Source organism: Centroberyx gerrardi, chromosome 24, assembly GCF_048128805.1.
Source record: "Centroberyx gerrardi isolate f3 chromosome 24, fCenGer3.hap1.cur.20231027, whole genome shotgun sequence".
Classification (NCBI taxonomy): Eukaryota; Metazoa; Chordata; class Actinopteri; order Beryciformes; family Berycidae; genus Centroberyx; species Centroberyx gerrardi.
Window position 1 is genome coordinate 9,413,948 of NC_136020.1, and position 26,705 is coordinate 9,440,652.

At 43.1% G+C, this 26,705-nt stretch overlaps 2 protein-coding genes across 5 annotated transcripts in view; one reads left to right on the forward strand and one right to left on the reverse strand.

Moving 5' to 3' along the window:
* Positions 1 to 2,934: 2,934 nt before the first annotated feature.
* On the forward strand, positions 2,935 to 19,314 carry impdh1b (IMP (inosine 5'-monophosphate) dehydrogenase 1b). 4 transcript variants are annotated; one of them, XM_071905618.2, is made up of 16 exons: positions 2,935 to 3,057; positions 5,550 to 5,648; positions 5,828 to 5,905; positions 10,675 to 10,723; positions 12,562 to 12,663; positions 12,778 to 12,852; positions 12,991 to 13,197; positions 13,314 to 13,401; positions 13,541 to 13,740; positions 14,467 to 14,557; positions 14,726 to 14,821; positions 15,427 to 15,570; positions 15,677 to 15,821; positions 15,952 to 16,095; positions 16,182 to 16,265; positions 17,035 to 19,314. In XM_071905618.2, exons 2-16 carry the CDS (start codon positions 5,551 to 5,553, stop codon positions 17,054 to 17,056), a joined length of 1,623 nt encoding a protein of 540 aa, XP_071761719.1. In that variant the 5' UTR covers positions 2,935 to 3,057; position 5,550; the 3' UTR covers positions 17,057 to 19,314. The 4 variants fall into 4 exon arrangements, with proteins under 4 accessions (XP_071761719.1, XP_078138072.1, XP_071761720.1 ...); XM_078281946.1 differs by lacking the exon at positions 5,828 to 5,905 and adding an exon at positions 16,454 to 16,470; XM_071905620.2 differs by having other exon boundaries at positions 2,942 to 3,057; positions 5,825 to 5,905.
* Positions 19,315 to 19,431: 117 nt separating this feature from the next.
* The window catches only part of prrt4b (proline rich transmembrane protein 4b), a 15,126-nt gene continuing 7,852 nt past the window's right edge, over positions 19,432 to 26,705 (reverse strand). Inside the window, exon 4 of the mRNA XM_071905743.2 lies at positions 19,432 to 22,256. Within this exon, the coding sequence (XP_071761844.2) occupies positions 20,197 to 22,256 (2,060 nt within the window). The 3' untranslated portion in view covers positions 19,432 to 20,196. The remainder of the gene's footprint in view (positions 22,257 to 26,705) is intronic.

Consider the following 26,705-nt stretch of genomic DNA (forward strand, 5'->3'; position numbering starts at 1 on the left):
GAAATTACAGATAGGAGGTCAACCATGGCGCAAAAAAGATACATGTCCATGTTAGAAAGCAACACTGTCTTTGTAAACAAAGAGAAGAATGCCATAACTTCAAACCAGCAGCAATACCCAAGGCAAAATGAAACATTGAAGCAAGCTTGGTTCTCTTATTTTCCTGCCTTCAAAAGGCTGCACATGTAAATTTGGCTCATGGAGTTGGATCAGTTTACATGTCCACACACACACTTGTATTTTGACCAGTTTGCAAATCCCATTGGAGGTAAATCCTCTGTTTGGGTTGACATGCTTCATTTGTAAGTTGTTTAAAGGCCCCACAGCAAATACTGATGGCTTATGGTCGGATGCTAAAACAACAGAAATGGTTTATCTTAAGTCGTCAGGTGCTATTATTAGCTTGCCTCTTCTGTCACCCATACACACTAACACACTTGTGATGCTCTATCAAGGCAGTGAGCAGCATGCTACGGGGAGGGCAAACAAGGCTGAATCAACTGCTCAAAATAGCTACGATGAATAAAGGAACCAGTGACCCATATTTGCGATGACCTACATTTAATTTGACACAAACACAGAGTGGGAATAAGATCCTCCTGAGTCACCTTAGCAAGCATATCCGGCGACCCTCTCTTAAGATTAATATGGAGCAAGGGGGAAGGATATTTCATGTTTGAGATGTAATGTCAGTAAAATCCTCTCTAGAGGAAATTATCATCGTACAACTCATTATGTAATATGACAGAGCCGTCAGCACCTTGGATTTGGAGATATTTTGCATATCTGTAGCATCTAGGCAACACCCACACGATTCCACACATACTCCAGAAATTTGTTTATTCTGGGTAGTATGTGTTACCTAACTCTGTTATGTCACACGGACATGGCTGACCAACAATGTATTTCATCCCAAAGGTTTAGAAACTCTAAAAAGGTGTTAGTGAGCACAGTACAAAGGAACACATCCCAGCACTGACTCCACAATCCCAACACTGAATCATAATCCCCAACATTTGACACAGTGAAATGCTTGTTTTTTTTAACATTGTCTTTGGCAGCCTTAATCCCATATAATATCATCACTGGTTGACCCTTGTTGCATGGAGCATCTGTGCCAAATTGCCAGTGGTTGAGATTGTACAGATGCCAAATTGCTTGAGGTGAGCAGCGCTGCCAGAAAACAGTCTACTGGGCCTGTGGGCGTCTGGGATTGAAGTGAAAAAACCTTCTGATAATGTTATAATCACATATGTGTAACAAATGATGTGTCTCTTTTTTGACAGCACATAGCGCCCTCCATGCAGGGACAAAACCCCAGATACTTCATGGACTGAAAAACATTTAATTTTGATCCATGCTTTATAATTCATAGTGCTGCAGAATGGGTGATAATAGATACCTGTTGACAGTCCTATTTGTGGTTGTGGGACAGACACTGTGGATTTCTGCCAGCGAGTCTAGTCAGCCACTTATGGCGCTGACAGCTTGGTGACAAGAGCAGCACGCTGACATTCTGTCAAGTAAGGATGTGAGTGTGCAAGTGTGTGCACCGGATGTTGGATGGAGGTTGGGTGTGTATGGGTGTGCGTGTGTGTTTATGTTGCTACTCTTTGCCAGTAAGACATGTCATTGTCCAACACTCACCTATTGGAAGCATAAAGGGGTAATTAGAACCAATCCTGAGAAGGACCATGTGGTCAACAGAGAAAATTCAACAGGAACTAACGAAACCCAAGCCTTAAAACCTGTATTCTCACTGAAACCCATGGCATTCTCCTCAGTGACCCAACACACTCCTTGCACAATACAGAACCCCTGTCTCTAATACTGGTTGAGCTTGCTGTTGGTCGTTCCAACACACCCTCTTAAACAATTCACCATAATTAAAGCAGTGGTGCCCTATGTATGATGTTGTACTGTATATACCATTCATTGTGTCCGTTTGTACTGTATATTGCATGGACTATCAAGTATTATGTCCACTAATGTATTTTACATTACAGTATCTGTTATGTATGCAGGCTGCAGTAGGCTTACCACAGGATAACACAATAAATTTGATTCACTTCAATGTAAATCGGCTTTTGTGTGGAGGGAAATACTCGATATCATGCTCTTATCATTAATCAGTGAGAAAGTATAGGGCTTACAGTCAGTAGTAGCCATCCTGGGCCACAGTCTCCTCTACATGTGGCCATTGATTGTGTCTTGTACGAATAAAATGCTTGGCTGGCTGTTCAAGCCACTTAATCAAGTCAGGTTGATTTACATGTGACTGAAGTCAGATTGTGCAGTCCAGGGTCAGTATGAGGTTTCTGGAAGTAGGTCTATTGTGGCAAAATGAAAGCATGATGCACAGGAAGAATGCAGGCAGGTCATATTTTTCTGTGTAGACAATTAATGCACCCACGTACATTTGAAAATAGATGTGACCAGGTTGGTTGGCCATATGATTTAAAATTTCAAAGCTTAAAAAAATATATATTTTACTGATTCTTAAACTGTTACCCATGATTATTCCTCTATAGGCAGCAGGACATACATGTCATTCAACCTTGTTTATACTGAATCTAGAACTGAAACGAAATAAGAATAAATATGAACAAAACTAAACACTTGTAAAAACTAACAACTAAACTAAAACTGCCAAAGCCACATTGAAAACCAACTAAAACTAAACTGAAATTGAAATAAAACAAACATACTATAATCCCAAACCATAATAGCCCTTCCCTGGCCTTGCCGCTGGTAGCTAGGCCTATCAAAAGTGAAGAATGTCTCTGCACTTTCACAGGGTGATGGCATTTCGTTGAACCCTTTTTTTGTACTGTGGTCCTGATTTCTCAGTAGCGGGATGCAGCGGGTTAAACACGCCTCTCTGTGTGAACGGGGGAGCGAGGGGATGTGACGCTGCTGCTGCCAGTACATAACACCAACACGCACTGTCTGCAGACAGCGACAGGCAATCAATTTCGCTTCACTTTACGACCGACCATCACTTTTACATCTTGGAGCAACTAGCGATCAGTCTTTCGGTCTGGTTTGTTCTTCAAGGTAAATGGATATTTGTGGCCATCGTTCATCTTTAGACTGACTTCTCCACATTCACAGCTGGAAAGTTGCTTTTCCTGTGAACGTGGTCAACGTGGGCATCTGTTTCAAGAGGTAGCTAGCTACTTAGCCAGTCTAGGAAAAGATGTTGGACTATAGCCAGAAAGCTACCGTTACCTAGTTTTAAACACTTACGATATGGGAAGTACCTTGTTTAAAGGCGGAACTACTTGCTTAAAAAGTCTCATAAATGTGTTTTAGCTGGCAAAGCTAGCGGTTAACCTAGCTGCTAATGCTATATGCTAACGTTAGCTACCACATGTCTGCAAGTGTAACGTTAGCCTAGACAGTTCATGTCTGGTTTATCTGCTGCAATGCAAGGCAGTGAATGAAGCATTTCACTTGGATGTAGCGGATGGTTAATCTACCTAAACCCAATTCACACAGTTTATTATTTGTCAAATAGTTTACCAACCTATTCAGGCTGACATGCGTTTGATTGAGGTAAAGTTATAGTGTACATCTGAGTACTATCTGACTGACGTAGGTAAGTTATGAACATGATCTGTTGGGTGGGGTAAAAAGCACGCTGTTTTTTCTGAAAATATAATTCATTGTGTAAGTAACTTAAGTGTTTGCCTCATGTTTACATGAGGTCATAGTTTACTCACTTTCTAACGTTATAGCACTAGACATCACTGGTTGTATAACATGCCTATATTGCCGGAGGTTATTCAACCCTCTGGCTGGCTAACGGTTACTGTTAATATCAACATATGGGATAAGTTAGTAATTGTGGTTGCTATTATGTGAGCAGACATTTATGTCTTTTTTTCTCATGGATGATAACGTTTCACGCCTCGTGATTTGCTTGCCGAGGCATTATTCCATTTACCGATTGCTGGCTAACGTTAGCTGAGAGTATCTGCTCATCATGGCAGCTTGTGCTTCTCCACAAATGCCAGATGTAACGTTATTAATCCGCATGCACACCAAAGAGGTTTTATAGTAGATCACACCCAGGCTGTTGTGGCATAGATGTAGCCCCGACACATGCCGCGCTGTCTTTTATGGAGAGGACTGGACACCAAACTCAATTCAAAACTCTCGTAATTTAATGTTGCCTTCGTTTCTCGGCAAAGGTACATACCTGGTATAACATGACTTAAGACCCTTTGCTAATCATTAGGAGCCACTCTTCAATTCGGCATGCATTCAATACACCAAGCACCACTTACTTAATACAATTGCAACTTTTACTATTGGTTCGCCTGTTATACCCACAATATTCTTCCACCAAAATACACCGTGGTGGGCGGTGGCGAGCGATGTAAACCAATTCTTAAAATTAGATTTTATTGAAATAAAGTGCTGCTTGGTGGATAAACTACGTGCCGAATTTCCCAAAACACCCTATTAGTAAGTAAAATATGCTAAGACACGTTTAACCATGCATTAACTTTTTCAGATAAGCAAGGCTAGATTAAATTGTGTGACTTTTGAAAGGATAGCAGCACAAGTTTAGCATGAGTGATTCTGTAACATGATGATAGGAGCCGCTGCTGAGAATGTGTCGCGGATGTTATTTTCTCCATTGTATGACAGCCATGAAATAGTGAGTTGTTGTTTTTTTTTTATCTTTGTGTGTGCGCAGTGCAAGCAGATAGCTAACGTTACTGCTGAGACAATGTAGGTCACCAGGCCAGTAGACGTTATTGAGCCGAGACAAATGCGACATTTTCAAGAATCGTGTGCTGTTCTTTCACCCGTGTTTTTATTTTAAATGGTAATGGATGTTTATTTTGCGAACCTTTTATCTTTAACCTGAGTCCCCTGCCCTTAAAATAGAAAGTGTGTCTCTATACACACACTGTGTAAGTTAAATGTTAGTGGGTCACCTATATTTTGTCTCACGCACGGCCATGGTAGGCACGCGCTTTTGACGTTAACCGTTTCCGTTTGTGTGCTGTGGTAATGTCTTGATGTGTACGATTTGAAGAACGTTTTGTTTTTGACGCCGATACAAAAATCACTCTTTCCATCTCTCGCCCTAACCTAAACTCAGGGCACTGTTCCTACAGAGACGTAGTGTCTGTGGTACTAGGTAATGGATTTAGAGTGATGTTTTTGTAATTAATTGTATCATTTTCTCTCCCATTATATCGCTATAATATCCCTATATGAACTCATTTGCTGTGATATTTGTACAGTATTCTAAATGTTATTATAGGATTAGTATGGCTCTTTTTTGGTAAGGGGAGGAAGCAGTTGCATCTTGCAGCTGCTGCGCAGGCGCACTGACCTGAGGCTGACTGGGGGGATGTTGATGTTGCCATGGTTATGTCTTCCTCTGAGAAGGTCACCAAAGCTCTGCCTGTAAAACAGGCTGTCTGGTTTTCTTGCAAGGCATCATTTGGCCGGCTGTAGCTAAATATCTTCATTCCAGCCTTGGGCTGTGCAGTTTCTTTAATTTGATCCTCCTTATCATTTGACAGCATGGCGGATTACTTGATCAGTGGTGGTACAGGCTACGTTCCTGAGGATGGACTCTCAGCTCAGCAGCTCTTCTCTATTGGAGATGGCCTCACTTACAAGTAAGTTGACCTGCATCACAAATGCCATGGACTTTGTTTTTTGTTCAGACAATCTCATTAAAGAAATCAAAATCATTCAAAGTAAGGTCTCCTGATTTCAAAAACCTCACCTGCGCGCAATGGTGGGTGAAGTGTGCGCGCCGGCGCTTTGTAACGGCCAACACGTTTTGAACCAGCAGATCTGACCAACAGTGTGTTGTCTCCGATGGTCAAACGGCTGAAGAGCTATGCTCTAAAGGAGATGGGTTGACTTACAAGTGAGTAAAACGGTCGTCTTCTAACAATTTTGAAACTGTGCTGTTAAAAATCCTCTGTCTTTCCAAATGATGAGTTCATACAGGGGAAGGGGAAGCAAATGTTTGTCCCTCTAAAGCTCCTTGAATTCGACAAGACAACATTTATGAGCCATGCCAAAATCTTAACCTGAATAAGGTGGTTTCATGAATATGTATGAATGATGAAAGTAAAGTGAGGGCATGTTTGAATGCTAAACCTAATCTTGGTCATGGGGATGATATTTGCTTCCAGTGGTGATATAACTGCACTATTAACTGCAACTAACCATCACAGTGCATGTTGCATAATTCTTTGAAGCACCTGAACATCCATAAAAGTCCTAGTTAAGCACTAATTTCTCAGGGCTAGCTAACTTCTTATTCCCACTTACTACTGGTAAGCATACTGGTGACAAATGAGGTATGCTTTATAGATGAACTCATCACACATTTTGATTCGCCTGATTATTTCTTTTGATTAATCCTCGTAAACACCTTTTTTATTCTTATTTTTCCTCATCTCTTTGAAAATAGCAAGAAGCAAAGCATTGTGCACCTCAGCTGTAGTGGTCGTTTGACATCTCTCCACTGAGAAGCATGCCATTTCCCTTCATCTTGTTGCCCTTCCAAGACTGTCCTAAACTCATCACAGTGCTTTGCCTCTTGAATGTACTTGGCATAGGTCCTAACAGTCACTACAATCAATGCTTAAAATGCCTTCTCACTGTTCCCTCAAAGACCGTTAGCTAGTGCCTTTTCTATTTTGATGATTGAGATGATTTTCCACGTTCCATCAGCACTGGTAAAGGGTCCCATGGGCCATGGCAGCTAGTTTTATTGGGAGTGTTTATTATTATTTGTTCCTTCTAGTTAAGGAAAGCTGTTCTGTCACTGCCTAACCAACACCGTCTGCACAACGTCAGCAAAAGTACATTCAGATTGAGTACATTTGGGCGTATCATTGACTTTTCACAGTCGGATTTGCTGTGACCGTTTTAATGTATTTCAGTTGGAAGGTTTCTATCAGTCGAAGTCCTTCTAATCCTTACTTCAGTCTAACAATCCCTCCATTGATAAATGCCAGGGTTCTAGTCCTGCTTTGCAGAAGGTAATTGAATACGAAACGTAACGGTGTGTTTGAGTGTGTGTGTGTGTGTGTGATTGAAGAGCCCCTCTACACTGTAATTAAGTGCATCATGGCTGAAGGAAAGGTTGAGCACATGACTGCCTGAATTACCATCATGTGAACTAATTGGAGGAGGGATGGGGATGGGTGGGGTGGGTTGCGAGGCTCAGAGGATGAAAGATTCTATGTCATTCCATACAAGCCATTTGTCCTCTACCTCAACCTCCTTATATAACCTTGGTGCTATGAATGTAGATGATAGTGGAAGGGATTCTTTATTAAGTTTCATTGGGGGCAGCAATTCTTGACCAGGTCCTCCTGACCATCTCTTTCATATAGATCTGAATGACCTAAAGGATTCTTTATCAACATTTCTACTCCTACACACTACAGGCCTACTGGTCCTAGGAACTTGCATTAACTGGTTTATGCCTAGCAGGGGCGACATTGCTAAGAAGGCATTAGCAATACACAGTACGTTTTAGACAAACAAACAGCACAGGATTATAACCAAACATTTACAAAGCCACCTGGAGAAAATGAGAGGCAGTGCTATAGTCTGGAAGACAGAATAACTCGTGTGAGAAACTAGTTCCTGAAGTTTTCATGATAAATTGTATTTAACGTACAAAGACACTGAGAAGATGTATTCATCCACAAAATATCTCCAAAATGAAGGTTAAAACGTGTCTCACCTGCACCTATGTGCATCCTGCATGTGCAAATATTTCTATCTTGTGCATGTTGACTCAAATCCACTAAATGCTGAGGTCTACATTAAGATTTATTAAAATAACGTTAATCACCGCAAAACTACTCCTACCTCTTAATGCTTTAAGTACACATCTGAGCAACTTATTCCCAAATCCAACTCCCATGAAATCATCATTGTAGACGGGTGTAAACCACAGTTGATTACCTCAGATAATGGGCTGGCATCAGTGTTATAGGTGTGTTGAGTTGTGATTTATGTTGTAGTATTAGCTATGACAAATCAGATTGAAGCAAATATGCTCTTCCATTATTCAAAACGTCTGCTACCTGTAATGATGTTTCTGTCACCCATAGGTTATTTTGTTACACAAACCAAATAAAGTGACGTGAGTCAGATGTACAGATATTACTCCTGGAGTTTGATCTTGTTAAACTCACTGCTACATATACAGAGCATTGTGGGCTCTCAGATTCTTTTGTAGGTTTTTGGGTTTGGACATACAGTGCTGTAGATCTGCAACCATTGATGTTGATTATGCCCAGGACAAAGCCAGGCAGGCATCTGCACTGGCAGGTGAAGACCTATTATGGTTTACCCCGGCTGTTAGTGGTTAGTAGTCTGAAACACTCACGTGGTCGGCATAATGGATTTGTTTACATTTAACATTCAAATGATCGGACATTACCTCGCCAGTGTTTTTCTTTAGGACTCAAAGCCCATGGGGAACATAAGAGTTGCAAAGAAGTCATAGTCTTAACCTGGTGTTTTACTTCTAAATATCCTCACACTTACTGTAATATTTTGCTTTTTTGCTTTAAAATTCCTGGTTAGTTCTGTTTACAGACCACAGAACCCATCAGAGAATTGACTGTGGTTGCACGAATATGACAAAGTATTTATAGGCAAAGGAGCAGAGGTTGAGAGATTTGACTAGTGACTTAACAGCGGAACTGGATGCAGTCTCGCTCTTAAACTCAATATTACATTTGTAAGAAATAGAATGAACTCTATTGTAGTGCTGACCCTGAATCAGTGAGTGGAGGCTGTGGCAGGAACCCTGTCTGGGAGCCGAGGTTTGTGGCTGTTCATAAATACTGGCAGATGTGTGCTTGCCTCTCCGCCTGTCCCCATGTTGATGTTTGTGGGTGTCTGGAGTCCGGAGTGGAGGGAAACGGGCAGGACTCCTCCCTTCCCTGTCCCAGCTGGTGCGTCTATTTCAGGCCTGCGTTTTTTTCCCCACCCACACCGAGGCAGGAGAGATGAGAGTGGTCTGTTAGTGGAAAGGCAACTCTACCTTCCTCTACTCCTCTCTCAACTCCCCCTCTCATTTAGACTACGCTACGTCTCTATGTCCCCCTGTACCGTTCACCCTCTATTTTATTTCTACACTTGTCCTTGCCTCCCAGCTTCCTCCATCTTTCTCCATCAACAACTCCACCCCAACACACACTCACACACCCTGTGACATACAAAGCTTCCCTTATTCCTCCCTCTCTCTCTCTCTCTCTCCCGTGCCTGTTTTCACACCCATCTGCCAAACCACCAAACGCATACAGTCGTCGGTTAAAAACAAACACATCATTCCTGTGTCTAGCTCTTACCCACTTTCGTCTCGCTCTACCTCTCATTGTGTTTATACAGGCCGAAAGCTGAAAGAGCTCAACTGCGGCTTTTTTAACAAGTACCGGACGCACCCAACTAGTCTCCACGTCTCAAGTCAGCCACTGTGCCATTTCGCTATGTGCTGCGAACCGTGAGAAGAGATAAAAAAGAAAGGAAAGAAAAAAATAATCCAACAATATGGTGCAGGGAAGCCCTAAACCGTGATGTTGCCCAGCTTGTAATGTTATGCAGACTGGTCCTTGCATCTTAAACATACAGAAGGAAACAAGTAGGTATAGATCAGGCAATCCCAAAGAGAATGAGGCCGTCCGTCGGGACTGTTTTGATTTTAAAATCTGCGCTCATTTTGCACAACTAGCCTACATTCCAGCCACTGTTGCCCAGTGACAATAATTAACCTATAGATGTCTCATGATTACTTAACTACAACCTGATAACGGTAATCTTTTGGTTGCTGACAAAGGTTCATATAAGTTCTTGGCCATTTCATGTCATGTCATGTCCTCAAATGATGATTGATGATTTTCTTTTATTTTCGTGTCATGCACACAAAGTGCCCAACCCTCATGGGTTTACAAGACACCAAAGTTACAGTTGCAGTGGTCACACATTACATTTCATTACAAAATTACAGATTACTATACAGCTCGGTCTTAAACAAAATATTCTGCCTCCTCTCCCAAGCTTGGCAAATAAAATCTGCTATAAAAAAGATTCCCTTCTTGAAGCACAACTCAAGTTTTTCATAATCATCCAGCCCAAAGAAATCAACAAATAGAGGACATTTTACTAAAAAGTCATCCCTTACGTCCTCGTAGACAGGACAGTAAAACAAAAAAAACAAAAAATGAACCTAATTCTTAGTTTCACCTAACTCACACAACAAACAAAGTCTGTCCTCCTCTGGAGTGGCATTAAACCTGCCGGTCTCTAGGGCTAATGGCAAATAATGTTGTAATTTTCCCCTATGTGTTGTTCACCAATTATCCCCATTCAAAAACACCATCTTGTTCAGTAGCACTCAGTTTTTGTTGCTTTTCAATCCTCACTGCTCTAAAGAGGTCTGCATGCTGTAAGCAACTCATAATATAAGATGACATGAAAATATTTAGCAGAATAACTATTATCACAAATATGAGTTACTTATGTTCAAAGTGTTATGGTCAAAACAAAGAGGTCTTGGTAACCTTCTTGTTGGCATTTTAATGCAGTCCTGATGTTTCAGTCCTCTCAGCTGTGCTAACCTACCAGCATCCCCTGACCTTCCACTCTGCTTATGTCTTTCAGTGACTTCCTGATTCTACCCGGCTTCATCGACTTTACCTCAGACGAAGTGGTGAGTGTGCTCTGCATATGAGTGCAGTACATATCTGAGAATATAGAAGAGAATAAAGGCCCTGTTGTCTGTTTCAGAGGATTGTTGCAAGTAACACTGGCCCGTCTGAATAGAGACTCTACCGGGCCTGTTGGAGGACAAGCCAATTATTTCTTCATTTTGTCCATGTCATATTCTTCCACCCCCCTCATGATGATAAAGCAACAAAGGCGCTATCGCATACGTCTAGACACAGTCAGCACAGACCATCCTTGCCAGAGCCACTTCCAAAACCGTCAGCTTTATTGCAGTGCAGACTCTCTTTGTGGATAGACAAACAACCCTCTCCACTCCAGACCTCAACTGCATTTTATAATTGCAGCTTTTACAAAAATAGTGTTGTTTCTGGCCTTTTAAACTATCTGCATCATTCCTCCCTCCTGTGGCTGTGCTATTTCTGCCCGACATGGTCGCCCACTGGCTGCTCCCTCACCCTTGTGTTTACATTTGTGTCTGGTTGGTTGCTCATCCGCCTCTCTCAGAGGATGACGGGAGAGTTAATCTCGGGCTTTAGGTGAAATCCCCCTCTTCTGCTCTGTCCATCTCAGGGGGTTTTAAACTAATTGATATTTCTAATCTCCCTCTGTTTCCTTCAGTTGACCAGCGCTCTCATAGCTGTAGAAGATGCCTGTCTGCCTTGCCATGTTGTCATGGGTTGATTGTCTCCACAAAGTCTTGCCCTAGTTTTCCACTGGATAGCAAGCCTATTCAGGCTTGAATAACTCAAATGCTTCCACATTTGGCCTCAGTCACAACTTTGAATAGAGTAGTTCATGTTCACAGTAACTCTGTAGGCTAGACTCAAGCTCTTAATAGACTTTCTGGCTCGCCTGCATTGAGTGAGGTGTTAGAAACGTGAAGTGGGGCCGCTGGTGCCTCGTGCTGCTGTTGGGCTGTGGGAATTTATTTTAGGGTCATGATGTTCTTGACATGTTTTCCTAACTCTCAGTAGAATTTAGCAGGTTAGTGCAGTTATGCTCTCTAAGTAGAGAAGTGGTGTTAGGTGTTTTCCTTTGCCTCCCAGATGAAACCTTGAGAAAGACAGCAGGCAGCCTCCATAGTTTATCTCTGTCACAGATAAGGAATAAAAGCTTGGACACCATTAAGCTCAGTTGCCAGTTTTCCCATGTACAAGGAATGCCATTATTTTCACACTCCCAGCTGAAGGAAGCACAGATTTGGCACTTCTTGCTGTGGGAATGAATCGGCATGGAGTGAAAGTTAAATGTGGCTGTTTGAGATAGTATGGATCTTTTTTTTTTTTTCAGACGATGTTAATTTTGTATCCTTGAGCAGGGATTTGGCCAATAATTGGACAATATTGTTGATCTGCCATGCATTTCATTTTGTTTCACCAAGTCAATCACATGTGACAGATGTGCACTTTGTCACATGCATCAGATAAAACAGTTGTATCTTTAAAAGGATTGTCAAAGGGCCTCCTGTAAGTCTTAATTTTAGGTACCCTAGGTTTTTTTTAGTACACTTAATTTGTCCTCCTCTCTTGGAGGTCATGTCCTTTTGTGTCATTGAAACAGATTTAGAGGCATTAACCAGTTGTAGACATGATATCTCCCTAGTTTAGTCTGCCCCCTAGTGGATCATATGCAGAATAGCAGAGACAAATTCGATAAGGCATGTAAAAGTTGTATTCATCTACCTGTGGGGAGCCTTTAGGATACTCTAAATATTTTATGCAACACAGTTTCTGGCTGAATTGTATATGAGTTAACTAGATAGGATGAATAGAATATGAAGTATTTTCATGTTGTTTTGTTTCCTCTGTTTTTGTGTGTCAGGACCTGACGTCTGCCCTCACCAGGAAGATCACCCTGAAGACCCCTCTCATCTCCTCCCCCATGGACACGGTCACAGAGTCAGCCATGGCCATCGCTATGGCGGTAAGACGTTGCTTTGTCAGACTCCTGAAATATCGAGAAAGGGCATCCATTTTATATGAATAATTCCCTGTATTGCATAATTCTGAAATCCATCTCATACCTTTCATTTGGTAGCTAATGGGAGGCATTGGCATCATCCACCACAACTGCACACCAGAATTCCAAGCCAACGAGGTCCGCAAGGTCAAGGTAAGGCCAGGTTATGAACATCCTATATAAATACCTCATTATCGCTTTCCATAATGTTCTGTTTTCATTAATGTAACTACATAAAAATAGGGGGATTTCACTGTTAAGTCAAATTCTACTTTTTCTCTCGGCTTCCAGAGGTTTGAGCAAGGCTTTATCACAGACCCGCTGGTGATGAGCCCGCGCCACACTGTTGGCGATGTGTTTGAGGCCAAGGTTCGACATGGATTCTCTGGCATTCCAGTCACAGAGACGGGCAAGATGGGCAGCAAGCTGGTGGGCATCGTCACCTCTAGAGATATTGACTTCCTTTCTGAGAAAGACCATGGCAGACCTCTGGAGGAGGTGTGTATTGGAACTGTTCAAGTTTTCTGCCTGTCTATTAGTCTATCTATGATTTCCAGTAGTAGTATCACTCATTCAAATAACTGTATGTGCTAATTATGCCGGTGATCTCCTAGGCTATGACGAAGAGGGAGGAGCTAGTAGTGGCTCCAGCCGGTGTTACACTGAAAGAAGCCAATGATATTCTGCAGCGCAGCAAGAAAGGTAAACGCACTTTATAGGTTGTAACTGTAGCTTACGTAGCAGCTAAACATCAAATACTTTGTGGATCTTCTTTACTTTGAATAAATGTTGGTCTTTTTATGCCATTTAATAACCCATCTCCCTCTTTCTCTGTTACCAGGCAAGCTTCCCATTGTAAATGATAGCGACGAGCTGGTGGCCATTATTGCCAGGACGGATCTGAAGAAGAACAGAGACTACCCTCTGGCCTCCAAAGACTCCCGCAAACAGCTGCTGTGTGGGGCCGCCATCGGCACCAGGGAAGACGACAAATACAGACTGGACCTGCTGGTGCAGGCCGGAGTGGATGTCGTCGTACTGGTGGGTTGTGGTTATGATGGGATTAGGGTTAATGTGTGTGTTGTCATACCTCCTAGTCTAACAGAGAAGTGTTAGAAAGCTGGGATCAAGGTTAGGTGATTGTTGGACTAGAGGTTGCTTAAAGACCTTGTGGAACTGCTCATGACCAGTTCCTCTGGTAAACTGGAAATGTGGGGGAGTGTTATGCAAGATCAACAGTGGGAAGGCACATTGCAACTGTTCATGTAGTAGTTGAGGAGGGTACAATGAAAAAGCAAAAAGCAGGGATAAGGTATGATTGTACTCTAACAAATGTTATGACCATACTTTATGTAATTGACCTCTGTAATTGCTAATATGCTAAAGTGAAGTTTGTATACACCTTAACAAATAAATAATCCTCCAGCACTGTACATTTAGCTTGTAAGAGATGTTACGATATGATGTCCCTGATCGTAGGTTGATATTTACCCTTCACTTAGTATTTAGAGGAAGTATATAGAAAATTATTTTATTACAGTTCTGTGCAGATTTCTTGTTAGACTACCATATGGTAGGGTATATCACTTAACTACTCAAAAAATTATGTCACTTTATGGTCTTAAAGGTTCTCAGTATGCACATGTAATATGTTGGAATCGACTGGGGATAAATATGAGTTATTAATACCTTGAGTAAGAGCGCTATATTCAGTGTCATTAATAGTGTTTCACTACACTTACGTTATGAATGGTTTTGTATTTCTAGGACTCTTCACAAGGCAACTCGGTGTATCAGATCAACATGATCCATTATATTAAGCAGAAGTATCCAGAGCTGCAAGTGGTGGGGGGCAATGGTGAGTTTTACTGTTTTACTCAAGTATACTTGTAGTTTTGGTCAAGCGACGGTTGTTTTTTACACAAATATGCTCTCTGCATTTTTTGCGAGCTTCCTTGCAATTTCAATGAAATATGATAGTTTGCACATATCTCCAGTTAATTTTTTTCCTTTCCCTCCCCTACAGTGGTTACAGCAGCCCAGACCAAGAACCTGATAGATGCTGGGGTGGACGCTCTGAGAGTGGGCATGGGCTGTGGCTCCATCTGCATCACACAGGAAGGTACACACCCCGGTTTTACAATCCCATCTCCTGAACACAGCAAAATCTCTCTTTCTTACTATCATAGTACTGAAAGGGCACACATGGAATTGATTCTGAGCACAGCACGTTTAGTGTTGTGTGAAATATGACTTGGCCTTGAATTAAAATGTAGCACAAAGAAGAAATGGCTTTTGGAAATCTTGATAGGGGCGTATAAATCGTGATCTGCAGGAGTGATAGGAAAATTCATCTCTCATTACTACACCTATTCTTAACCTGGCTATGAGCTACAGTGAAACTGAAAGGCCTTCAGTTACTAACGGTAACAAATACCCAGAGGCCACTCCTAGTTGTCATGGTGATCTGCCAAGGCCCCGTTCTGGGTTGCCATGGGGACAAGCTTCTCATCTCTCAGACTGGGTCACGTTCAGAAACGTTGCAGTTGAAGGACATGAACCCAAATGCTGCGTTCACTGGCGCTTTGTTAAAGAAAAACAATGCTGTTTTTGTTTTTTTGGCAGATGATTTCCTGTCATCCCGAGTTCTGCTCTGCATTACCCGAGTATATTATGTGATTTGTTTCCATGGCAATGGTAGATATGTTTTCTACGTCTCCCTTGTAGTGATGGCATGTGGGCGGCCCCAAGGGACCTCGGTGTACAAGGTGGCAGAATACGCCAGGCGCTTTGGTGTGCCAGTCATTGCCGACGGCGGCATTCAGACCGTGGGCCACGTGGTGAAGGCGCTTTCTCTTGGAGCATCAACAGGTGAAGTTTGAAGAACTATGGCACACAGAACCTTGGGACGTTGTGAAGGTTATGGCAGGTAAATTAAGACAAAGTAATGACCATTTTCTCCCCTCTCCCACTGCAGTTATGATGGGCTCGTTGCTTGCAGCAACCACTGAGGCTCCAGGCGAATATTTCTTCTCAGACGGCGTGCGGCTGAAGAAGTACCGTGGTATGGGCTCCCTGGATGCCATGGAGAAGAGCACCAGCAGCCAGAAACGCTATTTCAGGTATGTGGTGGGAATAGGTGAAAGGTCAAGTTTTTGGCCAAGGCTTCCTACTTTGTATTACCCACATAGCCACATTTTTATCTGACGCTAAATTCAATCAAGGTCTTGATTGGGTGATCTCTTTCCACAGTGAGGGTGACAAGGTGAAAGTAGCCCAGGGCGTGTCGGGCTCGGTCCAGGACAAGGGATCCATCCAGAAGTTTGTCCCCTACCTGATAGCTGGCATCCAACATGGCTGCCAGGACATTGGAGCCAAGAGTCTGTCTGTCCTCCGGTGAGTGGTGTGGGTGTGTTGTTTGCCAGTTTGTGTAAATAATTAGTTCTCATATTGATCTTGTACTGTGTTCGCATCTTTCTCAGTTCCATGATGTACTCTGGAGAGCTGAAGTTTGAGAAGCGAACCATGTCCTCACAGGTGGAGGGAGGAGTTCACGGACTCCACTCGTAAGTACAAAAATAAACACACACAAACACAGATATGGGCGTAACAATTCGGTTACAAAAAAACTACATTAAACGATAAGCTTTAATACGTAGTGTAGCGTTAGTGTAGAGCACAACTTTTAAGCAATGGAAACTTATTCTGAGACATCAGAAAGTGTCTTCTGTTTCTTTTGTCTCTCTTGCCATAGATATTCATTTGTCCCATGTAAGTATCATGCATATAGAATTGTGAACTGAAGGTTGATTGGGTCACAGATGATCATTATTGCGGCACTTGTATGTTTTTTCAATTGTTTGAAATTCTGACATTGGATTGAATTGTATAGGTGGAAATGTAGTGTCTGGTCTTACAGTGAGAGCAAGTGCTCCCAATTTTGTCATCTGCCTGGCATTGGGCAAAACCAAGGACAGTTTACATGTGATTTTTTTCAAGGAGTCATTTCAATAGTCTAAACTTTGCTTTCCTTGTTGACTCCTTTATAGTTGGTCCTCCAAACCTAGCCTTTCTCCCCTTGCATTCCATAGATGCTCTTAGGGTACCAATACTAGCTAGCAGTTCTGTGGCAAATGCAGGAACACTATGCTAGAAATATTGTGTATTCCTCAAAATATTGTTTATCCAGCAAACCTGAGGTGTTTCAACAGGGAATGCAATCACTGGGTTATAGTGAATTGCAGTTGGTTCAGTTGGAGCAGGTTGGACGAATGGTGGTTTATATTGCCGGCAAACGCTGATTCCTCTCCGATTTTTCCCTCTTTGCCTCCACAGTTACGAGAAGCGGCTTTACTGAGCGAGGGGGTAGATTGCGGAACAGGGGTGCACCAGACGTACCCACTCCCACAGCGACCAAACGTAACCGCCACTTCTGAATAAACACACACCACCCACTACACCCTCTCTGCTCTCCCCCACTTCGCATCCATTGTTGCTCTCTCCGATCCAACCAGCTGCACGGCTTTGGGGAGGGAAGAGGCGTGGCAGGGAAGTGGGAATCTGCAAAATGACACCCATCTCCTCGGAACACCTGGGATTTTGCACTCAAGAAGCGGAGCATCAGGGTTTTCGTAATGACACACACCCCCGTATCTAGAGTATGCAGCCTGTCCCAATTGTGTGTGTGTGTGTGTGTGTGTGTGTATGTTGATACTAGTGAGAGAATGAATTGTGTGCTTGTTTGGTGAATTAAGGTAGTGTATGTGTGTGGTACAGTATAGAAGTGTGTATGGGGACAAATCAAGTGAAGGTGCACTGTGTTTTTTGTCTTCTTATTAGTGAATCTGAAATAGCCATGGTGCAAATCCCATCAGCATCTTTTTGGCTTTTTTGGGATCCACGCTTACCAGCAAAGCTCCCTGTCGGAAGCCTCAAACATCCCAATTCTCAACACACTTGTATGCGCAGAAAACACAGGCACTTATCTCGCTATGTTCAGTGTGCAAGTGTATCGGGGCAATCTTCCTGTTTTTTTCTATGTCGTTAGCTGCATTTTTAAATCATTACAGATGTCGGCTACTTGAAGAAGAGTAGCCCATTATGTTCTGACACAAATCATTTCTCTGTGACTGAAGACTTGGAGCCTGATGTATGAAATCTTGATCATTATGATTACCCTGGCAATATGTAGACCTTGGTATTACTGTATCCTCCAATGTCACCTGCAACCAGTGGACAAGACTCAAACATAAGCAGTCTTTCTTACTGTGGCCATTCATTTACCCCTCAAAGATGTCTTGAGCCAAATAACCAGTGTCCCATCTCAATGCGTAGTGTTTATATGTCAAGCATGGAAGGGACCAAAAGCTGTAGATCAGGGATGTTTAAAAGAAAAAAAAAAACTAAATTGTGTCAATCAGTGATAGTTGTTGATGGGGAGAATTTCCCTGGCCGGAATTTGATTACTTTTAGAAAAACAAGTTTATAATAAAGCTGTATAGACTTGGGGGTTCTGAATTGAGCATGAAGGGTTTTTGATATGCATGCTTTTTTTTTTTTTCAATAAGCCACAACATGGCTGTATTTATATTCTGCTTTTTTCTAATTGCATACATACTGCCAAGTGTATTTACACGGTTTCTGACACTCTTCTTTTGTAACTCCGAAACCAAAATTAGCTCAACAAGTCGCTTGTTAACTTGTCACTTGTTCAGTCCTGCCCTTTTGCAGAATGTGGCATAGTTTGTCTGATCGTCACAAATTTTAGTTGTTCCTTTTTACCGGAGATATGCCTTGAAACGGGGATGGATAAAGGCTGCACATGGCGGAAAGTCTTAACACCCTGAAAATGCATTGAATGCATGGCGCTATACACCCTCTCGCCTCCTTTTCTTACTTTGAAACACGATAGCTGTATCTGTTATCATTCAGCTTATGTAGGAGTAGGCTTTTCTAACATTTTCGTAATGGATGTCCTTTTTGCCAGATGTGATATTTTCCTTTCGTTTTTCTTTTTTTAGAATGTCCCAGACTGTAAGAGTTGAGTCGCTTTCCGTATTGTGCTAATGTACTTTGCCCTATAGAGGGTTCACATGACTAACAAAGCTCTTGCAGTTGACCTGAATTGCAAGAAAATGTACATGAAGATATATGGAGAAATATATACCTATATCCAGTTGGAATGGCTGCTGCTTGTTTTCAGTCTCCCACCTAAAGAGATAATTCAGGTTTTTAAAATGTCTATCTGATTTATTGAGAACGCTGAGTCCTATTAATCCATCTGAAAAGCACCGGTATAGTGACTATGAGATATTAGAAGCATTTGCATTTTCTAGTGCTGCACTTGCATTATTTCAGCTTTCAGTGAATTGCAAAACATCTGGAATTGCCAAAAAATACTAATGGCTTCTGCTCCCAATATATCAAAAACCAAAACAGTGTGAGTGCTTTTTACATGGACTGAATAGACTCCCAGTATGTGATGAATCCGACAGGGTTTTCGAAGAATATTACTGCAGAATTGAACAGATCTTGTTTACAGTGAGATACTCAACAGAGCTATGTTGCTTTTGCTGTTCAATATTGTAAAGAAGAATAAATAAAAGTCAAACTGTGTATGGACTTCTGTCTCATTGGATATGAATTGTCAAATCACATTAAAGCACCGCAGTGTGTATTTGGGTGAAGTGCACATTTGAGTAAATGAGAAGCCAAATGTTATAAAAAACAAACTTTTATTAAACAATGTATTGAGATAAAAGTAATGTTTAAACTTAAATAAATTAGTAAGCTGGTCATAGATGATGCTGTCTGTAGAGTAGAGTAGTAGAGGCTGTTGTTTAGAAGCACAATCCATTGGTGTTTAATATAGAGGATTAATGTAATATGGTAACATATATGCATTCTACCAGTAGAGGTCACTGCTACACCATTGCTGCAAGTGAAATATATGTTTCTAATTTATATCGAGAGTTCCAAGTTTGACAAACCTAATATTTATCCCATTGTTTCAACATGACATTGAATGACAATCTTAGTCTACTGAATTTAAAAGCATATGACTTAATATCAGTAGTCTTATTTAATAAGTGCTTAATTCAATCACAGTACTATCTATTGGAATGCAATAAAAACATTTGTACAAATGAATTCCTGTTATTTCCCCTTCAGTAAAATGTTACTGGAAAGACCAACACTTCTTTTGAGAGTATCAAACTTCAACATCCATTATCAAACATGAAAAAGTCACTTACAAATTACCTTTTGGCTTTTGACATTCATGGCACTTGGACCCTCATCGACATCAACTAATGACCACCTTCAAAAGCTTATCAAATCTGCAAAAATTTGTTTTTGGCAGCATATGGTCTTTCTTGGTGTACGCAAAAGCTACCATGCACTATCAAATAGGCTGTTAAAAAATCTGACAGCTAACTTACCCCACAAATCAGACAATCTTAAGTCCTCTGTCTAGCCCTTCATTGACCGGAGTGTCCTTTATAAATCAATAGTCTCACTGCAGATGCTCAAAGCATCGATTTGTCTGCAAACACTGATGAATTCCTCCTGCACGGATCGGTCTGCCTCAGACGACATGTCCAGGTCCAGGCTCTCCTGTGAGGCCGACCCCAGTGTATGATAGCGCCTCTGCAGGTCAGTAGCACTCTGGTGGCCAGCGGATGCCATGTGGCCTGAGCCCCCCTCTTGGAGAGGAGTGTGTCTCTCTGGGCTGGGGCAGAGGACCAGCGAGGACCCCCCAAGAGAGGGTCTGTACAGGGAGCAGGAGGAAGAACTGCCCCTCCAACGCTCAGGGGACGAACAGCTGGAGGAGGAGGACAGGGAGGGAGATGGTGGAGCGCCCACAACAGTGTCTCCTCGAGGCTGGGGTTGAGAGGCCATCTCCACGCAGGAAGAGGTCCGATACAGGCCAGGGTCAACTGAGAGTGGATCGCAGAGAGCCGGGCCGCCGTTGGAAAGTGCACTGTGGTTATTTAGGGATAGGTCACTGCAGCGAATGGGCCTAGAGGGGCTGAACAGGCTCATTGGAAACAGGGCCTCGCTGAAGAGTGCCTCGTCTATGCTCCGACGCAGGTTGATGGGCGAAGGTGGCCGCAGGTCTGCAGTGGAGTCACTGGTAAATGAGGATCCACCTGATGTCGCTCCGCCTCCCCCATCCCCAGGTTTTTCTGAACCCTGTAAGTCCAAATCCATGTCCAGATCTCGGTAAGCCAAGGCCCGGTTGCTGTGGTAGAGGAGGTCCAGGCCGTTCAGACTGCTGCCAAGCCTCTCATCCACCAGAGTGTATAGAGGGAGGCTCTCTGTCTCTCCAAGCCCTACAGTGTCCACAATGGCCAGCTTCTCCTGCTGGCTCAGGGTCCACTGGTAGCTCCCAGGCAGGATGGGTGACTTGGCTGCCAACAGTTCAGTCCAGCAGCTTCCAGCAGCTGGGAGGTGGTCAGAGCAGTAGACCGGTTGCGCGACCACCAAGGCTAAGGTGAGACAAACCCCAAGCTCACACACTCTGCAGCTGAACTGGAAGGCCCACCAGGGCCAGGGGCGGAAGACCTCCTCTCCTCCGGCAATACCCATAGCGTTGAGCATCGCATATAACTGCAGTCCAGCACATGCTAAAGAGAACAGTGCTGAAAGACACACTGTTACAGCTGCACGGTCCCAGTCCCGGCTTTCAGCAAAGGGACAGCGGTTGTAACGCTCAGCAGGTGTTGGAGACGTGTTATTCAGGTGGTAGATGTGCTTTGAGTCTGCCCGCACGTAGATATAGAATACAAAATAGGCAGCAGACAAAAATGTTGCCAGTGCTACAAATGTTCCACGGGAGATGAGAGAGAGAAAGAGGCAAAGGGGAGGCTTTTGCTGGTAGAACTTCAGTAACGTCACTGGACCAAACGCAGCAGCAAAATGCAGGACGACCAGGCAGGCGAGGAAACAGGGCCTCTGGAAGGCTGAGTAGGACAGCTGCATTCTGGAGCGCATGGAGAGGAGAAGGAAGACCAGGCCGAAGGCGGCAGTCAGGCAGGGAAATGGAGCTTCGTAGAGTATCAGCGAGGCTTCTGTGGAGGCCAAGCGGTCCTGGTGGCCATAGGCGTCATACAGGAGAGAGAAAGCCCTTGTACAACCAGCAGCTAGTAGAAACAGGCTGACCAGGGCGAAGTAGCCACATCCAGACGGGCAGCGCAGGGGCAAGCACAGCAGGTTGAGCGCTGAGGCCAGGGTCAGCATGGCAAAGACACAACCGGCACCGTAAACATGTGCCTCCCAGGCCAGGCCCCAGGCTGCCATGGCACTGTTCCAGTCAGTGTACAAGGGCACTAACATGGGCGGAGCTGGGATCAGCAAGGAGTCGGTTGATTTGTTGGCGGCAGTGGTGTTCTGTGTGGGAGACACATTTGAGGACGTTGTGGAGTCCCAGGTGTCAGACAGGTTGCAGATCCCAGAGCGTTCTTTATTGCAGTCAGGGAGGAAGGTGATGTCGCTGTCTGCTGGGTTGAACAGCCAGTCTTCAGTGTACAGAGGAATATGTGTTTCTGGAGGACCGCCTGGAAAAAAAAAACAGAATTCAGGTTCAGTTCCACCATGTTTTGCATCAAATAGCTGACAAGAGAATGAATTGAATGAGTAATTGAAAAGCTAGAAAACACAGAAAATAAGAAACTAGGAAAATGACGATACATACAAAGAGCTTTGAGTATCTGTGTGTGTATAAAACACAACCAGAGGACTTAAATCCATTCTAATCATCTACTCATGAGAGTACACACCAGCGTTTACTCAACCCCAGAGCCATCAGGGCTAGAAAACAAATTGGCTCTGGGCCAGGACCGTGAAAGCATGCTTTTCCTCCTAATGTGCTAATCCTGTATAAAAGCCAGAAGCTTGTAAGAAGGCAACTTCAAACTGGGCTGGGCCCAAAAGAGGAGGCAGGGGTGCGTGTGTGTGTGAGATCAGTCCACTCAGAACCACAAAGCTAGTTTCCTTTAGATTACGTAAGCCATCTGGAGTTTCCATGCAAGCGCAGCTAATTATGATTGTGTTAGACATGTTTTAGCACTGTGGAGGAAATGGCTGCTTCTAAGTGGTTTGGCTTGGAAAATTAAGGAGCGACCATTTAAATATGTGTATGAGTGAACACTACTGAAATGCCTGCAAAGCTCATCTGCGCTGTATATGTACATGTTTACACAATGCAATTACTGGGAGAAGACTTGAATGGGACTTAACACGAGTCATTACACGTAGCCCAATGCCTCACAGATGGGCATGAAGACTAACATTTTCAGTCTCTTAAACTTGATATCACGGAGCTTCACTTCATGGAGCTTGTTCTTTTCCATAAAACATAACCATCGCCATGTGCATGTTATCTCTCCACCACAGAAAAGAACATTACTCAGACCTTCAGTCTAGTAATGGTGGATTCAAAAGCTTGTTATCTCTCATGTTGGGAAAAAAAAGGTAGACAAAAGCAACAGAAGAGAAGCAAATTCTAATTGCATCTTCGTCATTCAAAGACACACAGGCTCATCAGTCATTCTGCTCCAGGCGTATCAGAGACAATCACTCCTCCATAAAGAGCCTGGCTCTGTAATGGACCACAGAGACAGGGACAAATGAACAGGATAACCCGAGAGCACAGTGAATCACACAACAGGCAGGTTTGGTGAAGCAAGTAGTTACCTAGATATTTTTTGCATATCGGTGAGAGATAAGTGAGATGTTAAGAACATTGTGTTCTCACTAACAGTGGACATGGTGGTGCGAAAATGTGGCTAAGTACAGCCAAAAGGCATGGTTGTGACTCTTGTCTGAGACAGTAAAAAAATATTATGGTTTTTTTTGCCTTGCAAGGCCTGGGGAATACATTATGTCGGGTGGTAATGTTGCGTGCCAATTTGAGACCCTAAATGTGCAGACGCTCGTACCGCAAACCCCTAAATCTTTGTGTGTATATTAAAGATGTTTCCTGAGTACAAACAAGAGAGGAATACATGTGGTCGAGCGTTTTTGTTTTAAGGCAGCGGCCTTCTCATCTGTCTTTTAATGTACTTTTATAGGTTGTATTCTTGCTGCGTTTCCCATCCCACCCTGTCCCGGTCCCCTAATTCATTCCTTTGTTTATGATTTCCCCGAAACACCCGCCTTCAAAAAGTGGAAACTTCCATAGGTGGGTTTGTTATTTTTAAACTGGGACAGTTTTCTGTTTCAAACGCCACTATTTTGGCTCCTCACTCTCTTACAGTCTCGGGAGTCCTCCTCCTCCTGCCCTGCATTTCACTACACATCTTTCCAACGCCTCTGCTATCTGCCTTCTGCTCTCTCCATTTGAATAGACCCATTGCATGGCAAGTGCTGCTTCCATTACACATAAATGTGTAGGCCCATAGCTCTAGGGGGGTAGAGAGTCTGTGAACTAGTAAGGGGGGGTTGACAGTGTGAGTCTGCTTATAGCACTCCAACATTACTGAGATGATGCTGCAACACAAAAGGCCCAAAGCCCTTTTCACTTTGATTAATGTGAGTGTGTGTATGCTGGTGTGTACCTGTGTGTATGTGTGTGCCTGTAGGCTTGTATGTGGCATGCTTGTCACATATACAAGCCTCTCTCACCCCTCATAAGCAACCCATGCCCCAGACCCCCCCTTGAGCAGCGGAACATTTTCAGAGGTGCTTCTGCATAAACCTGAGAACTTCCTTGCCGACTGTCTGTTGTTGACACACTCTTTATCATTATCCCTCATTCAGCTGCCGACTCGCGGTTTGAATCGCAGTCCCGGGTCGTGATGAAAATGTCAAGCTCTAGGAAATATGAGCCCGCTGCCAGCGGCGTGTCTCGCCGAGCGACGCAGCAGTTTTATTTCAGATGACATCCCGAGCCGCCGTTCGAGGCTTAATCATGTCCCCAACACGGATGAAACACAGACTGATGAGTTTTTAAGAGGCTTTGTTTTTGCACTGATGCAGTGTTTTTTAATCAGGGCCTGCTGAATCTTTAATGGGCAGAAATGAAATGTTGTCAAGATGGCTCCCCTGTGCACCATTTTCACGATGTTGCTACAGCATTGCATAGTGTTCAGTTTAGGAACAAATATGGCAGGGAAGAGAACTAGACAGATGTGTGAGTGCCAGTCGGGAATTCAGCAAGGACTCGGGCGTTGTTGCTCTGCGATGGAGCCAGGCAGGTTTAGTGTGTCTGACAAGCAGTGCGGCAGCTAATGGATTAATAACAGTAAATGGACTAAAACATCCTGTTGCATACTGATAACTTATGACATTTATTACAGCCTATTCTGTTAATGTGCCAAGAGGGAACAGCTGAATTATATACGCAGTGATTGAGCTGGAATCACAGCAGTGTCCTGAGGAGTTTGGTACTCCCATAACAAAACCATTCCCACATTTTGAAATAATAATGTTAGTCCCGGTTAATATTTTTCAGACTCCCTTTCAGATTTTATGAGAATCGCAGCAAAGCCTATTCATAGATACTGGAAAGTCACGTTGTAATACAAGGAGGAGCCATTTTTAATCTTGCATTGATGAAGGTTGTGACTTCCCTTTAGTAGCTATAAACAAAGGCAATAAATATAACCATATCACTGCTGTAAAAAAAAAACAGTGCCATCGCATTAATGATGTCATCTTATCATAACAGATGATAACCGTGTGGGAAATGTGGGTGGAGCGCAAGACAAACACACAGCAGCAGGCATTTTGAATGGGGGGTGCTGATAAAGGAGGTGGGGTACCATGTTATGACAGACCAGTGATTCCCCCGTCCATTTGTTTTCTTTCCAGGGCGATGATTTAGCTGCCTGTGTGTCGGGCACAGTGGAAAACGTGACTCGCTGTTGAACTACTGCCATGCTTAGTGCCTCGCTCAGGTCAATAAATGTCACATCCGAGCGCCCGACCAGCCAAGCGGCCTGGATTGTAGGGTTTGGTATGTGGTGGCTGCATTACAGGGGCGGATCAGACCGTTAACGTTCCACTGCATGCTGCTTGGTCATCTGACACATTCCTGTGGGAACAGGACTAGCCCCCTCAGGCCAGGGACAGTCAGCACATCTAGATAGACACCAACACTCAGACTGAGAAACAAATCCAACGGTGAAGTCTTCAAAAGAACAACCTTATAGGTTCATTTTAACTAGTCAAAATTAGTATGTTTTCAGAACTCATTCTCTAAAGACTGTAAGCTTGAGTAATGTTATACTTAAAAACAGTAGACGGTGTGTACTTTCAGCTGATATGTAACATTCACATTGCAAAGCATGTGGATTGACTATACAACTGCAAGCATGTTACATATAAAAAAAATATATGTATATGAATTGTATGGTTTCTCATCTGAAGGCTTCATTTGATCCACATGGGAAGTTGCCAATTACAGCCCTTCTTATTTTCACACTGTGGCTATTAGGTGAATGATATAAATAAAGTATTTAAGGTTTAATTTGAATGAATTACACTACAGAGGTGGGAATGAGTAACACGGGAAATACAAAAGAGAAATGAAGCGAAAGTCTGGAGAATGGTCTCATTCAGGTCTTACTGGAAACACTATTAGTACTGAGGACTTATATTTATTTCTTCATTTGTTTTGCCCAATGATATAAAATCTGCAGCAGCTCAACTTGTCAAATACCTGAGGTAATAAACGTGAAGGATTCCCTTAATGCCCTGGGCAAATCACATACATACATCCACCGCAACCCCACACTCTTTAATTGGCTGCGTGTTGTTTCTGCATCATGAAAAACGAAGGCTCAATGAAGTTTTCATCTGGTTGCCTTCACTTTCAATTTGACTCACCTCAGAAAAAAAGCAATTTAGCGGGAGCTCATGGAGAAGCCAGATCATGCATACTGAGGAGGAGCCAGGTGTGTGTGGCGGGAAAGGAGAGGCTGAGTTGAAAGGGAGATTTTTATCGGATTCCTAAACAGGTTCACTTCAAGCAAAACCACCTGCAGTGGGTCCACTAAAGCAAA

Excerpts from the sequence above, each read along its gene's own strand:
- impdh1b (XM_078281946.1), top strand. The coding sequence starts at position 5,551 with ATGGCGGATTACTTGATCAGTGGTGGTACAGGCTACGTTCCTGAGGAT. Across the intron at positions 5,649-10,674 it reads GGAGATGGCCTCACTTACAA|TGACTTCCTGATTCTACCCG; the intron begins GTAAGTTGACCT and ends TATGTCTTTCAG. Across the intron at positions 12,853-12,990 it reads ACGAGGTCCGCAAGGTCAAG|AGGTTTGAGCAAGGCTTTAT; the intron begins GTAAGGCCAGGT and ends CTCGGCTTCCAG.